Source organism: Anas acuta, chromosome 7 (assembly GCF_963932015.1).
Source record: "Anas acuta chromosome 7, bAnaAcu1.1, whole genome shotgun sequence".
Classification (NCBI taxonomy): domain Eukaryota; kingdom Metazoa; phylum Chordata; class Aves; order Anseriformes; family Anatidae; genus Anas; species Anas acuta.
In genome coordinates, this window is record NC_088985.1 from 10154551 (window position 1) to 10170394 (window position 15844).

Genomic DNA, 15844 nt, shown 5'->3' on the forward strand with positions numbered 1-15844 from the left:
TTAACTGGGAGTGGGCAGGTATCTGGGTACCAGCTGCAGCTGCAGTGTGTCTAGCTCCAGAGGGAGAGGGGAAAGTGATCCTCCTTCTTTTACACATGTAGCCTGAATCAGGCTGAAGCCAGGATGTTAAGCTTCTGAGAAAAACTATAAATCAATATTGTGGGCTCCAGTGAGATCTATAAGTTGCCAGGCATTCAAATAGTTTGTTGGGTACTTCAGCTGTAGATTGATTTTTTTTTCTCTTATTTAAACATGTAAAATTTTTACACCATACCGTAGTTATTAGGCAGTTTCATAATTGATTATGCTAATTATTCACATTGTGTGAAGCAACCTCCCAAAAAAACAATTGCCAAAATATTTTCAAAGACATTGCATGTAGAAAGCCCGAAGTGCTGAACAGACATGCTTAAAGATTAATATAGTGCGTGTATGGAAACAACTTTGCTCAAATAAAAAAAAAAAAAAAGAAGAGAGACCACGGAGTTAGGTATTATCAGGACAAAGACAGGCTGACAAGCAGAATAGTTTAAAAAACAAAAAAGTGAGTTTGTTTTTTTCCATATCCAACCATAACGAATGTTCTCAGATTCTGATTTATCTTGGATTTAAAATAAATAAATAAATAAAAATAACAAAATCAATAGGAAAGGTGTAAAATGACTACCTGAAAGAGAAGTTTGTATCTTCTTTGATGAAATTGTCCATACTGCAGGTAGGCAGCCTTCTAAAAAGTACAGAACTGCAGTCACACACTGCCAGTAGATGGAAAGAAAAAAGGTGATTTAACCCAAAGGGTACTCAGTGCTTCCTGTGAAGTGCTGAGTGCTCTCCAGTCCCACTGACTTAGATAGTGCTACTCCAGAACAAGCTTGAACTGAAGGGCAGAAGCAGAGAGAGGATGTTTTAGTCAACATGAGCACAGAATTTTTACATGTAACTTCCTCAAAACTGAGAGAATGAGCTGTATTTATTAACTGATGCTTTTGTTTGTTTGTTTGTTTTTTGACAATTGCTCTTTCCTATATTGTGTTGCTAGAAAAGCAGTATTTTTCTTTTTTGATAGTACCTTTTACTTTAGTTTCACTAAGTTGCATTAATAGCAAATCATTTATGAAAATGAAGCATGGTATTGCCTTTTTCCAGGGTGAGTTCTTGTAAGTATGGTTTTAATTTGAGCCCCAGCACAGTACAGCACCATACTTCTGTGGGTATAGTTATTGTCAGGAGAGCTGTGACTTTGACTAAAACAATGCATCCTGCTGCCCTAGTTAGAAATACTATCTGGGACATAGCTGTGGGATCATACAACCTTCATTTATATACTCATGCACGCATTCCTTCAAGTGGAAATTATGCAGAAATTATCAGAATAGACTATTTCTGTCCATTGAGCAGATACCTGTTCTTGAGTCCAGTTGGTCTATTTGCTAACCGTGCTGCATGGCCTAATTAGCATGAATGAGAGCCTGTGAAAGCAATGCAATGTGTGGGCTTCAATAACTTTAAGTGTACTTATGAAAAATAGAATAATTGTATTTTTATAATAACGAGATGTATTTTTATAATAACGATAATAACTATTCTTGTGTCTGTATATTATTTCAAATAATTCTGACCTCAAGACATGTTCTAAGATTCCTTAATTATCCTAGAACTTAATGGACAGTGTTGTCTGTGTATGCAGTTATTGCTATGAGGTTGACTAGTAGTAAATGCTTTTTTAATTATAAGCTTTCGTTTGTTGATTTGAACTAAAAACCAAAAATGCCTGAGTATGTTTTGCTACCTTTATTTTTGAAACAGTGAGCTTCTTCATTTAAAATCTTTCCTGAAAGGTTGAATGCTTTGGCCCTTAATCTATTTATTGTGAGTTTATTGATATGTTTAAAAAGCAATAATTGCAGATGTGTTTTTTTTTTTTGCATGTGTTCTATGATAGCTCTTTTCTTTTTTTCTCTTCTTGGCCTGCATGTTTGCTACTACAGGAACCTGCTTGGGAAATCAATGACAACAGAACAACCTTCAGTCCTCTAACTAACACGGCGACTGGGCCTATGGGTAGTGTTTTAGCAACCAATGGAACGTTTTCAGGCTACCTCAACAAGCAAGAGATCAGCTTTTCAAATAGCTCTTCCTACTTAAAGACTACCACAGTTAGATCTTCCATGTCCTCTCAGTCTGTGACTCCTGACATTTCACCTGCAAAGAGTAATCTAGGTTCAAAACTAAGCCCTGCCTTGGCTGATGGCAATAGTCCCGTACACCAGCTGAGCCCTGCAAGGCAGTATAACAACCCTATTGGCCTTTACTCAGCAGAGACTCTAAGGGAAATGGCTGAGATGCATAAATTAAGTCTCAGACGAAGGGCTTCAGAAGGTGGACTTCCTAGAGGGTAGGTAACATGGTAAAATATTTAATATTTAAATAAGTTCATAATAATATTCAAGTATGATTTTGCTAAAAAATGAATGTACTAGTACCTACCCTATTGCACATTTGTCTTGTATTTGTCGTTAAGATCTGGAACAATCTTTAAATTGCATAGTACCCCCACAATATATACGCAGTACAGTTGCAGAATAACTCTTGGTCTTTGGTATCTGAATTGTAATATGGATTGGCAATAATCACCAGAGCATGAGGAAGAACACTATGACTGAAGTAACTGTAATCACCTCAGAGTTTTGGCATTTTCTATTTTAAACTAATGCATGCAGTCTTATAGAGCCTAGTATCCATACCAGCCGTTATAGAAGCTGGTATAAAAGAGAAATTGCTTTGACCAGTATCTGACATCCTACTGTACTGCAGTGTCTATTAATTTCGTAATGTATTGCCTTTCCTATGCAAAATGAGTCAAAATCACAATTCGCTGAATCCTCTGGTTTGAACATCATCTGTCTCACATTTTATTGGTAAGTGTGTAAAGTAAGCAACTTGGGCTACAGTACATGAGAAAGAGCAATGTTAAACAAGTTTTCCCACTTTTTCTGCCTTGATATATTAATGTGCAAACAAATCTCAAATTTGTTTATTTGTGTTTGTTTAAAAATGGAGAGACATTTCTTCTTGAGAATATGGGGAAAAGTGTCATTTCAACACTAGGGACTTGTGTTTCCTCATGGTTACATGAGGAAAAAAATTAGTCCATTCAAGGTGTGATAATAAATGCACATTTTCAAGTACTTTATATCTGATTGCAGAAGCTCTTTCTAAGAGTAAAACTAAAGGTTTTAAATTGTTGCAAAGGATATTTAATTCCTATAAAAAATCATATACACATGCTTTAGATGATTCATGCAGTTTAGATAATTCATCACAACTCTCTTGAGCAGTCAGCATTTCCAATCTTAATTAACTTATCTGAAGAAATCCTATACTCTTTTCTCATACTGGATAATTAAGAAAGGCCTTTCATGTTTAAAGGAAAATAACTTAAAGTAATAAGCAAGATCAGCAAAATAAACCTCAAAATGCTCCTTTCCTCATTTAATTTTTTTTTTCAGGACAACTAATTCTTGTCTTACTTCAATATACAAAGTTTCCTGGGAGTATATCTCTCTGTCTTTCTCCCACTATCTTCACATACGTTCTTAACATCTGCAAGGGTGAGTGTGAAGGGGCTGTATTTTGGATGGCTCAGCATTCTGAGTATTTCTCTATTACTAAAATTACAACATAGCTGCATTTACCACTCACTGGAGTCAATGTGAACCACATTTTTGATGCCAGAGAGCGTTGCAACGGTGCTACATAATATAATGGCTGTGACTATCGGGGTAGAAAAGTGTAGCTGCAGAAAACATTTCACTTTTTTTACTTTGCTGCTTTTCCACACTTTGTCTTCTTTTTATGTGTGCATTCACAGCCAAATATAATTAAAGTTCTCTGTCAGTGCCCACCCGTGGCGATACACTGAATAACAAAGGAAGGTTCTACCTTGGAACAACCATCTGAGATTTTTTTCTGAGTTTGCTGACTAACTGCCTGTAATGTCCGTAGCAGCGATAAACAGTCCGTATTTTAAACAGGAATAATGAACAAAGAAGAAAATATATGAAAAATTATCTAAATGTTCTGTTAAATCAGCCTTTATCCTGCAGCTCAGGAGCAAACTGAAAAGATGGAAGAGCCAAGAGCTACTAAGTACCTGTGTCTTCTCAAGTAATTCCTCTGAGCTTTAGAGCACTCTTGATTCTCTGTTTACATAAAAAAAAAAAAAAAAAAGTTAATTAAAGTTTTCATTCCCACTCCCACTGGAGTGTTGTCCATGAAATGAGAGGCATCTTTCTTACTGCTTTGCAGATGGTAACATGGAATGTGCGGCTATCTTGGAACTTTGTATCATCCATGATAGTCTTGATCTCATATATGAAGAAGCACACAGGGAAAGCATTGTAAGACCTGCAAAATCAGCTCTGGACTTTGTTGTTTTGGATGAGATAAAGATTATTAAATTATGGAGCTTCAAAACTTGAAGTTATTAAGCATTTGTGAACATCCACTTACCAGTATAGTAAGATCTCCAAGGAAATTCAGGTTTGGGGGTAGATCTAAATATGTATTTTGTATTTCAGTTTGGTGTTGTTTTCACCAAATTGTTTAAGCTTAATTGTGTGAATTGCTGTCAGAGGCTTAGCTAAACCCTTTGGAAAATCTCATCATTAAACTAAAATTAATTTTGAGACAATTTCCTTGACCTTTGAAGAATAACAAAGCATGTGTTTCTCTGATACACTCTTACATGCAGATTTTATCATCCTGGGCCAGGGTGGAAAAGACAGAGGTGGCTTGTTAAAAGTGTGGAACTTTATGTGCTGAAAGCTCTGGAAAGGGGAGCATTAATAAATATGAAGAGTGACTCATAGCTTCTAACATGTGGTTCTTTTTCATTCCAGCGTAAGTTATTTTTCACGTTGTAGGTCAAGGGCAGTAAATACCTGCCCCGCGTGTACGTGCCAGGTGGCTTGGGTTACTGGCTTCTTACTGTGTGACCTCTGTGAGCAACAAGTTGGGTGTTTCATACGTGTCCGTATTTAGACTTAAGCCAAAATAGTGTGTGGCTCTGAACTGGAGAGGTTTTTCTCATTGCACACTGAACATAAAGAGAAGGAAAGCTGTGCTCATTTTGAAGGAAATGAGTAACGACTTCATGTCTAAAAAAATCTTTCCTGAGATATGTGGCTGTTGAGCTGTTCCTAGTGTGTGGACGTAATGATTTTTTTATCTATAGACATATTTTTACGTGCAAATAAGTGGTTCCTGTCATTATGGCCTGTCTTAAGGACCCTACAGTTCTGCCTTTGAAGTGTAACTGTACATGCAAGGCAGAGACCTGGATTAGAGGATTAAAGCAGCCATCAGAGTCCACTTCAGAAAATGATACTGTTACACCATGTTTCATTGTAAATGAGTGTCCAGCTGTCCTGTAGGTACCTAAAATGGATATAGGATCATTGAGGTGCTTACAGGCTGCAGTTTGTTCCTAATATAGCTCTGCTGGTTCCTGTAACAGACTGATATATTTGGCTTAACATAGGGTTTATAAAGTTAGAAGAATATTCCTGAATCTGAGAGGCTGTAGAACAGTAATTGTAGAGGGTGATCTGTGATTGCTTTTCCATCGAAATGCAGAAGTGCAAATCCTTTACTGCAGCTTTGTCTCTTTTAGAGTATTTTTCGCTCATGAAAAATGCAGCAGGATGAGCCAATTGCAAAAGGACTGTGTGTGTGTGTGTATGTATAAATATATATAAAGGCAGTATATCAAAGGTTTCCCAAGACAAAAGCAGAAAGAGACAAATCCAGTTTGAATGCCACTCTAATATTGCTGTTCAGGGGTTTGTATCAATCCCAGATCCACTCCAGATCCAGCAATGTTACAGCAGCAAGTTGGAAGGTTCAGTGCCCAGTTCTGTCAACAGCATTCTGTGCAGCTAAATAGGAAGAAATGTTTATTAACTGACGCTGGACTCTCTTCCTTTTTTATTTTGTTCAACCTATGATAAATTACTCTTCATCCAAGAATAAGAGCAAAAAATTAGTTATCTAAGTTTTGAAGAAACTAAGGGAAAAAATATTGCAGCCTCTTAAAGCTATTTTTCCATCCAAAAGAAAGAGTTACTTGCCAATAATATATTACCGTCTGAGCTTGCTATCTTCATTCCTTCAAGCTTTGGCCTGCGTAAGGTCTACATTTTGAGCCTGGTATTGTGTTCCTTAGGAATGACCATGCAAATCAGAGTCTCTTCTTATTTATGGAGTGAAGCAGAATAGAGGATGACCAGATTTTTTCTTCATACTTTGTATGTAACACATGGAATAAAACGTTCAGATTTGGATAGCCAAATTAGAATACCAGAATCCATGGAATCTGTCTTCATTTCATGTGCAGAAAATTAGGAATGACTATGCAGAAATTAATTGGCTTACACCACTGTTGGCATAATGTAGGTGCAGTCAAATTTAAGCCAAGAAGTTGTTAAATATAAAGGCATATTCTTTAGGTTTAGACTTAAAACATTCTTTGGGTATTTTCCAGCAAGTAAAAGACAAAAAAAGTCAATCTTGCAATAGCAATTCTGAGGATGGCAGGAGAACAAACTTCACCCCTGAATATTTAGTATCTGAAGGAAAAGGATAATCTCTGCAACTCATTTGGTATTGTCAGATGAGAATATACTCTGCCAATATTTTTTTTCTTTTTTTTTTCTACCATAGACTTTGACAATAGCACATTCAGGGATGCAGAGCAATAAAATCATGTTCAAGGGTCAGCCAAAATGCCATGGTACCTTGCTAAGTCCTGGTGGATAAACTACAATCCCTGCATTTTTTCCTTTTTTAATCATGTTGGGGTTCTCAGGCATGCATTTGCTTTTTGCTCTTTATTTGTAGATGGTCTGAAAATAAAGCTTTAGTAAGCTTCTGTAAATACCTTTTGCACTCTAAAAACTATTGCTATTTTCCGTTTAGTTGTTTTTGATGTTGTTTGTTCTTTTTCTCTTCTTTTAGGTTATAACCAACACCACTTCCAAGTTAGTATCACTTCTATACAGTGCCAAGTATTCGTGTGAATACGGTCTATGTGTGAAGATTTGCTTTCTGGGGTAGCATGATCCCTTGTGTTCCTGCTGTGTTTTGCTTAAAAGTATTGCTTTTTTTTTTTTTTTTTTAAATAATCTTGTTGTTATGGCAAGTGTCATACGCTGCCACTGCTGTCCAGTGGTGCTATGTTCTAAGCACATGATGTGTTTGGCATTCGTGGTGATGTTCTAATACAGCAAATGGAGTTAGCATCTGTGTTTGCTCAGTTCTTATAAATACTTTCAGATTTTTTCATCTCTACAGTCAGGATTGGATTCCTCCTAACGTTTTAAAGAATCTTCATGCCTTCAGGATTTGGGGAGCCTTATCAAAGCCTTTTTTGATATGTTATTAGTGATGTATATTTGTGCGTAAGTATTAAGTTAATTTCTGAAGGCCCACTCCACTGAAATTCACATTTAAGTTTGTACTAGATACTGATATTGAAAAGATCTAAAAAGTAATTGACTTGAGTAACAGTGTTCCCCAAATAAGAAGACACCACTGATTTGAAGTTGTGATTTATCTGCTTTATTTAGGGAAGTTCACGGAGTCCTCAGCTCTGATCTTTGGTTTCCTAGGGCAAGGGCAGAGGATTCTCTCTACATTCCTGCCTCTGTCTCTGAACTGAGTGTTGTTAAGAAATTGCTGAAGAGACTGGGCTAAATTCAGCTTAAAATAAATAATGGTCTTAGTTAAATGACTGTCAAATTTAAACTGAAAAGAGAAGGTTAGAAGCAGTAGAAGACATACAGTTGAAATAATATTTAATGCATATAATTTACACTGGTCTGGCATTCTCAGTTGATTTTATGAGGTGTGAGAGTGATGTCCTGCATATGATGTAGCTCCTTTGGACAAATGAAGTTCTTGCCTATTTACATTGATAATTATTGTTACACTTGTATTGGAAAGCAGAAGTCATATTACAGAGGTGTTACTATCTTACTTTCTTTGGCATTCATTTTTCTGCATCATCAGTAGTCCTTTTCCAGCTTAGCAGAAAAATCCCGGTCACTTCGGACATTTGCTCCAGTAGGATCTTACTTCTGCCACTTTGTCCTGGAGCACAGCATCCCTTACAAGTATTCATGCCTTCTGTTTACTTCCAGGGTTATAATGAAAGCTCTGCAGCTGAAAATCTGTAGCTTTTTCTATTGGTTTTATGGGAATCTTGTTGACTTCAGTGAAAGTTTTGCCTTGGTACATGTAATATGACTAAAACTATTGGAAGGCATCACTGAAACTGTTTAAATACCATGAGTCAAAGGCTAAATCACTATGACTATTGTTGTTAGGAAAGCTTAGGCTGTTCTAAGGTTAGTAGCTTTTATTTATGTAATTGATTGTGGAAGCCAATTGTTTTGAACGTTATTCTTTAGAAGTGGCAAATTCAACCTCTGTCTTTTCATTCATAGTCTTATCCGATCTTGGGTTTAGAATCTCTTTGATATGTCTAATAGTATGTGGAAAAGAGAACACTGAATTCCAGATCTCAAGGACCTTTGTGTTCCTAAAGATCAGGTGATTGTGGAGGGTATTACAAAGAAAAGAGATACCATTGTTAGAGTAAGGCATGTGCATGCTGGAAGGTCAGGAGTATAACAGATTGCACATCTTTGCACATCACGTTTCAACAGATGATTTTTTTTATATAATAATAATATTGTCATAGTTGAAAATAGCTAATGAAGGGACATTTTAAATGTGAAAATGTCTCTGTAAAAAGCTGATTTTCACTTTGCCCTGCAAACATAATGCAGCTTCTTGTTTCCCTCCCTTACAGTGGTGTGTGTAATTGAAAGCTCAGGCTGTAATACAGCATGTGTGTATCTCGGTTTCTGTTTCTTGAGCATGTTGCTGTAATGTTCTATCAAGTCGTCTTGAGTCATGTAATATCTCTCCTATCTCTCCTACTGCCCATCTTCAATCAGGGCATCCCACCACTAAAAAAGCTGAAAGCATAACGGAGTCCTCTGGCTGGATTCAGGGGTGGCACAGCACCTTTCATAATCACCAGAAAACTAAGCCAGATGGCTGCCAGCCCGACTTGATTTTCCATTTTCCTACATGCAGAGTTGATGGTTTGGATTTAATACTCAAACACCCCCTGTGGCTAACCCATGACAGACAGGAACACGCTTGTTCCACGACCAGAGCTGATGTTGTTCAGTCGCAGGAAGAAATTCAGCAAGACGTAATACTGGCTGATAAACTTATGATCTAGTGGTTTTAAACTGAAAATGAAACTTGATTTAAAAATAAATAATCTTAAAAATATAGTAATATTAACATATAAATATATAAATTATAAATATAAATAAATATGTATGCTTATATAAAATAATAAATATTTACATTTATAATTTATAAATTTTTATATATATAAATAATTTAAAAATAAGTAATCATAAAAATAAGATTTGGGGGGGGATGAGATGGGAGGGGCTGGAATATATCCACTTCTAGCTTTTGGCTCAGTTCAAAATGAAACCTTTGTGACATACCTGTGTTTCTCAAAGGACAGACTCTGTTTTGCTCAGTTCTGGTGAGCATCCAGAATCTATACTGCTGACATCGTCCTGCTGTTGGCAAGATAAGAACAGCAGACTGGATATTAATCTTATCTCCCACGGTTTAGAGAAGAGCAGTTACTTCAGTGACTGACAGCTGAGATCTAGATGATCTGTTAAAACTCCAGACAATCCTCAGTCCTCACTCTAGGACTGTGACAATATACAGCTAGGCGGTACAAGGAACCCAGGTGCAATTTGGTGGAAGTCTGACATTAAACTGGCTCTTCCTATTGCTATGTGAACTCCAGTTATCTTGCTCACGGTTCAGTTTCTCAAATAAATGCCCTTCCTTGTAAATGAAGCCCCTGGAAAAAAGATGGCTACACCCTCCAACTGGAATTACTCCATTGATTGCAGTGTGAGGTAGTTTGATTTGAGACTGAGCATTTGTCACATTACAGCAATGCCTTGGCCATCTGCAGATTTTGTGCAGATTAATTTAGAGTCCACAAAAAGAGCTTTGAACATTAAAAGCTTTGAGTACTAAATTTCACTATGATTAATCATGTTGAGAAAAAACACTGTAACCTTCCAAACAATAGTGAAGCTGACATCTGTTCACCCCATTGTACTTCCTAGCATTTTGTAAGACCCTTCACTGGGAATTCTCTCAAGTACATACATGCATCCGTGGGTATGGATATATGCAGGTGTGCATGTATATGTGTGTATACACTTACATGTATATATTCATGTAAGAATATAATTTTAATATCTGTAAATAATACAAATAGGGATTTTTCATGCTTTTTTTTTTTTTTGGAAAGTGACAACTCTCACCTTTTTTTCTGTTAGCACATTTGTGAGCCAACACAAAAATGCCATCCGTGAGCACAGCCAGCTTTGAGCTGTTACTTGTTATTATGTTGTCTCTTATTCTCTGAACAGAAGCTTTTGTGGTGAGATGCCGTGAGTACGCATGCACACTCCTCTCTTGGTGCTTTTTCTCCCACTTAACTATCACACCTTTTTCCTTTCTTCCCTCCCTTCCCTTTGAACCTCACTCTTGCATAACCCAGTACGGAGTTCACGGAGCGTTTCAACCCCAGTGTCCTGAAGGACTCTGCCCTGTCTACACACAAACCCATTGAGGTGAAAGGCCTAGGCGGCAAGGCTACTATAATTCATGCCCAGTATAACACTCCGATCAGCATGTATTCCCAAGATGCTATCATGGATGCAATTGCAGGCCAGGCACAAGCCCAAGGTGGAGAATTTGCTGGGTAAGATTATTTCTTTGTGTAAAATGTTCTTCCTCTGCATGATACACCTAATAACCCCTATGTGCATGCCAACAGCTCTTCCTTGACTCTTTTTTCTGGAGTATCTTATCCATGAAAAATACAAATCAATTCTAGATAGTGCTTGAAATCATTTTATTATTTTGAAGTTAAAAGGGTGGATAATTAGAAAATGTAACAATTATTTTTAGTATTCTTCCTAGAAATGGTAAACCCCACCAAAATATATTCAGTGCACTATATATGAAGTTAGATGACTTTACACTTATCATGACCATGCTTTGTAATAACCACTGTATTAATGTGCACAGATCAAAAAAAAAAAAAAAAAAAGGAGATGGGGTTTTGATTGATACATAAAGAATGCAACATATTTATTTAGTACTGTCCAATGTTTTATTCTTCAGAACAGAATGTTCTGTATTATCCCTATCCCTAGATTACATATTGTACATATGCATATGTCTTATGCATATGCTTTGGTATCCTTTGGACTATGCCAAAATCCATTGATCTTTAATAATTTTGCTTTTCTAGTGCATATTTCGGCTATTCTTATCTGATAAACTTATCCACATTTCTTATGGCTTAACTGAAATTATATGTGGCATGAATGTAGTGCTGTTTCTTTCTTACCAAGTTTCTTTCTACCTAAAACAGAACTTAACTGCTTATCACATGACACCAAAATATAGGTACAGCAACACACACAAACATAATTTCTTTTAAATGCTAGCTGCAGCCTTATTCAAAATGCAGATACTTCATGTATTTGCTTGTGTTCCCTTCTACTGGCCATTTCTTTTCTATTTTTTAGACTTTTTATTTCACTAATTCTTCTGCACTGATATTATTTCATTGTGTTTATCATGACCCTCCCTAATTGAGAGGAGGACTCTTTCCTCTCAACCTTTTGTTCATGTTGACCATAGCTCAGTGAATCTCCACAGGTGTAAGTAGACCCATATTTCCAATTTGCGAAGTACAAGAAATTCATTGCGACTGTGGTTTTTGTAATGGTTCACATGCTTCATAGGCATGGATTGATATATTGGTATTTTCTGTTAAATGCTATGGCATTATATAACGCAAATAGTACTTTAATGCTTAAAAACTTGTCTCCCAAGCCTAACATTCACTTGACTCCAGAGGAAATGGGTGTTTCTATATCTACATTCAGTCAGGTGCAGGAAACTCTTTAAATCTGCTGTGCTGTGTGTTACAGCCTGTTTTGTAACTTTTTTTTTTTGTTCTTCTCAGTAGATTAGATTTAGAATGCTGTGTTAATAATACAAAGGCAGGGTTCTTGTTGATGTAACAACAGCCTACCCATTAACTGACCTGCAATCATTTGATCAAACACACAACTCATTTCTTTAAGGTGTTGCTTCGACATTTGTGTTATTCTGAACTTGAATTTGCAGTGGAAACTGAGGATACTCTTTAGTTTGCTAGTTGATCAAGTCTGAGATAAGAGCTTGCTTAATGCAGAAATAATTGTATGAGAAGCTTCTCATATAAAAGCAGACCAAATTACGTACTGATTCATTTGGTCTCAATTCTCTGCCTATAATGTGGTCTTGGCACTTACTCTTCTTTGGGCTTTTAGCATTACATTATTGGTAAGTCCTGAAGCCACGAGGCAGTATGTAAGACAGTAAGTGTACTTGCACTGAAGATCCAAAGGATTTTGGTTCTTTTTGGCGGGCAAAAACTGTTTACTTTTGTTATCAGTGTCATTAGAATTAGGATAAGGATTCATTCTGCAGCTTGACCATTTGAAATCAGTGATGCTTCCTGTCAGTGAGATCAGCATTGTGTGCATGTTGCTTAGAGAATAACCCACATATACTGGGCCACCAAGGAGAACTTAAAGAAAAGCTTATAAACTACACTGCACTTAACTCAGACCTCATGCTGGAGCTTGAAGGTAGCACTGTTTAACTGTCCTGACTTCATGTCTTTCCTTATTCTATGCTGCTTTGTTACAGTTGATTTTGATATACCAAGAACCAAGAGTTGGTTGCAATAAAACATTGTGGTTAGGTATTTCAAGTACATCTCTGTCAAACCTCTTTTGAATTCCATTAGGCAGTTTCAGCCAAATTCACGATTTCTGTAAGCAGATGTAAATCCAACAATTTTATGAGGATTAAGATCTAACAGTTCCAGTAGCAGAATCAATAATGTGATAGTACAAACTAAGTAAAGTCTAGTGTTTTTCACAATAAGTCAGCTTGGCTGCGTGATTTACCAACTTGCAGGAATTGTTTGGTTTACTATTTTTACCTCTCGGAACTTTCATTATTAGGTATAATCGGTCTAATATATTATGTCACAGTATTTTGTTGAATGCTTATGTTAGCTATAGAACTCTATAGTCCTTCCTGTGTTTTTACTTACCAATTATCGACATGGCCAAATTAAAACTGAGTAATGATTCCAGGAAGCGATTCACATGGTAAGCCACGGTTTATACTCAAGTGCAAGATAAAATCACATTAGTACTTATGCAAAGAGGTTTGACTGTCTTTAAAGATCATTTTAGTATTAATAATACCTGACCTGTATGATGATGTGGAAAAGGGACAGTTTTTTTGTCAAATCCTACTGTAGTATCTTAGGAGATTGTATGAAAAACCTTCAAAAGATCTAACTCCTTAGGGCAGATTTTTTTTTTCAGTAACATCAGTTTGAGGTAATGTGCTTAAAGATGCATGATATTTCTGCACATGCACACCCAGATGGAAAAAAAAAAAAAAAAACAAGAGGTATAAGAGCTACTTATTAACGTTGTTATGTATATCATCCGGCTATTTCTAAGAGTCAACTGTCACATTTAGCTTTATGAAGTGCTTATAATTAGCGATTCTCTGTGTTTTGCACTTCCATGCTGAGTGGCTCAAATGTCCTAGTTATTCATCTGCAATATAATTACAATTTTAGACAAAGAAAGAGGCCTGCTGCATTAAAGATAGAGTTGGAAATATTCCAATGTATTGCATTAATCCAGTTCAATTTATAGGAGCATATTTCACTTTGTTAGGGAAGGTTAATTCACCAAGCTCCATTTCCTGCCTTAATCATCTACCACAAAGATATTAATATGTCATATTAATGCCACATGTTACTACTGTAAAATTTGTGATCTAGGCTCTAGAGGTGTTTTTTTGTTTTGTTTTGTTTTAACTACATTTATGCAAATGGCATATCTATACATACACTTTTAAACAGCTTCTTTGTATACTGGTCATAATATAAGAATAAAGCATTTTAGCTAGAGCATTTAAAGAAAGGAATTTGAACTGTCCATGGTTTGCATACCATTGTTGCCACAGTAGTCCATGGTTGAAATCAGCACTATTATTTATGTAGTTGTTTATTATCCAGTCTGCAGCAGTCTGCAGTTGTGAAATTTGTTATCATATCCAGCAGTTTTTTAAACTTCAGCAGCATTAAATTGCAAGTGTAAGATTATATTAACTGTTGGCCAGATAAAAGCAGTCACCTAGGACAGTAAGAAGACAAAAGATACTGCATGCTTAGTCAATACTAAGACAAATGCCTGAAGAAAGGGAAAGTTGAAAACCTGGGACTGCTTTGAGGGAGCTTTTTTTTCAGATCTTGAACTGAAGATTCCTATTTAGGTTTTTGTTTTGTGGTTGGTTTTTTTTTTTGTTTCCCGTAAGCTACACTCTACCATGTAGGTAACCATACTGAAACACAAAAGGAAAGGAACTGTTGATTGTGCCCAGCGGGCCCTCAAGAAAGTGAGAAGTTGGCATATTCAGGAGTTATAAGGAATATAAATACTCCTTTCATTAAAAAAAAAAAAATAGTCCTAAGGAGTTGGGGCATGATACAACCCTGTATTGCCTGTGCTGCAAGTCCATATGTAAGTAAGCACACATCATGTTTTTGAACCCCCCTGCAGTCTTACCTGAAGAATGCATCTATGCTATTGTCAGGTGCAAATCCATTAAAGCAGCTGATGTTATGCAATGTGAAGTAGAGATATGTGTCAGCTGGGAAGTACAGATATTTAAGGCATTGCCTGGTAATATGTTTTTATTAGTGTAACTTTTTGTTGTTTGTAGAATACCAGACATACTTTGGGGCTTTTTCTTGATTTTTCTCATACTTTCAAAGCACAAAAACTAGTTCCCTGTAGATTTTCTCTGCAAAATGGCATCAAAGAATTCCAAGTTTGAGCCTGAAGCACAGAAGCAACTTTTACAGCAGGTGACCGCTCCCTGAACTTTATAGCACTGACTTAGTTGGACCATATGGCCCTTCACGTTTTAGAGTCATTGCTCAGTTTTTGTGAAGTTGAGCATGCTTCTTGCAAAGCTCTACATGGAATAGCACATTAAACCAGTTACAATAAATCACTTGCTGCAGAAATAGACCTTGTATTTACAGAAGGCATGGAGTCAAATTACTATATGACTGCATATATCATTCCCTCACTGTATATTTCTGCAGTTTGTCACTATTTAAACTGCTATGCAGAAATTATTTTCGCAGAAATAAAAAAGCTTTTAATAAGTCTATTTCTCACTTGCATTATTAATCAAAGGGAGCTTACCTCATTTGTGCTACAGAGTTTTGTAGCTTTTGGTTTAGGTGTGCAAAACTGGAAGTTTCTGGATATGTCACTGTTCAAGGCAATTAGGGGCATTGTAAGAGCCTGAGGTATGTTCTGCTGCTGAAGATTTTAGATATAAAATATATGTGTGGAAATCTTGAGTACAAGTCAAGATTTCTTATGTTTCACAAGCTTAGTAAATGATGAATCCAGAGTTGTGGCAGCTGGATGTTTAATTCAGAATTTTGGCTAAGAATAATGATCTCTGGAAAAAAAATGCAAAAGCCTATTATATTACTTTTATAATGAAATATGTTTTCTATTTCTAAATGCAACCTTAAAGTACTCTG

The 15844-nt window shown here is 36.3% G+C and overlaps 1 protein-coding gene and 1 long non-coding RNA gene across 25 annotated transcripts in view; one reads left to right on the top strand and one right to left on the bottom strand.

Moving 5' to 3' along the window:
* Positions 1-15844, top strand: part of LDB3 (LIM domain binding 3) — a 118642-nt gene that overhangs the window by 55635 nt on the left and 47163 nt on the right. For 17 of the 22 annotated variants that reach the window (XM_068689394.1, XM_068689391.1, XM_068689395.1 and 14 more), the window contains one exon: positions 1989-2395. In XM_068689394.1, the coding sequence (XP_068545495.1) occupies positions 1989-2395 (407 nt within the window). Of the gene's footprint in view, positions 1-1988; positions 2396-7017; positions 7041-10684; positions 10889-15844 lie in introns of all 22 variants that reach the window. The other 5 variants (XM_068689401.1, XM_068689403.1, XM_068689410.1 and 2 more) reach the window with 2 other exon arrangements.
* The window catches only part of LOC137859908 (uncharacterized), a 91015-nt gene that overhangs the window by 15733 nt on the left and 59438 nt on the right, over positions 1-15844 (bottom strand). The window lies entirely within an intron of this gene.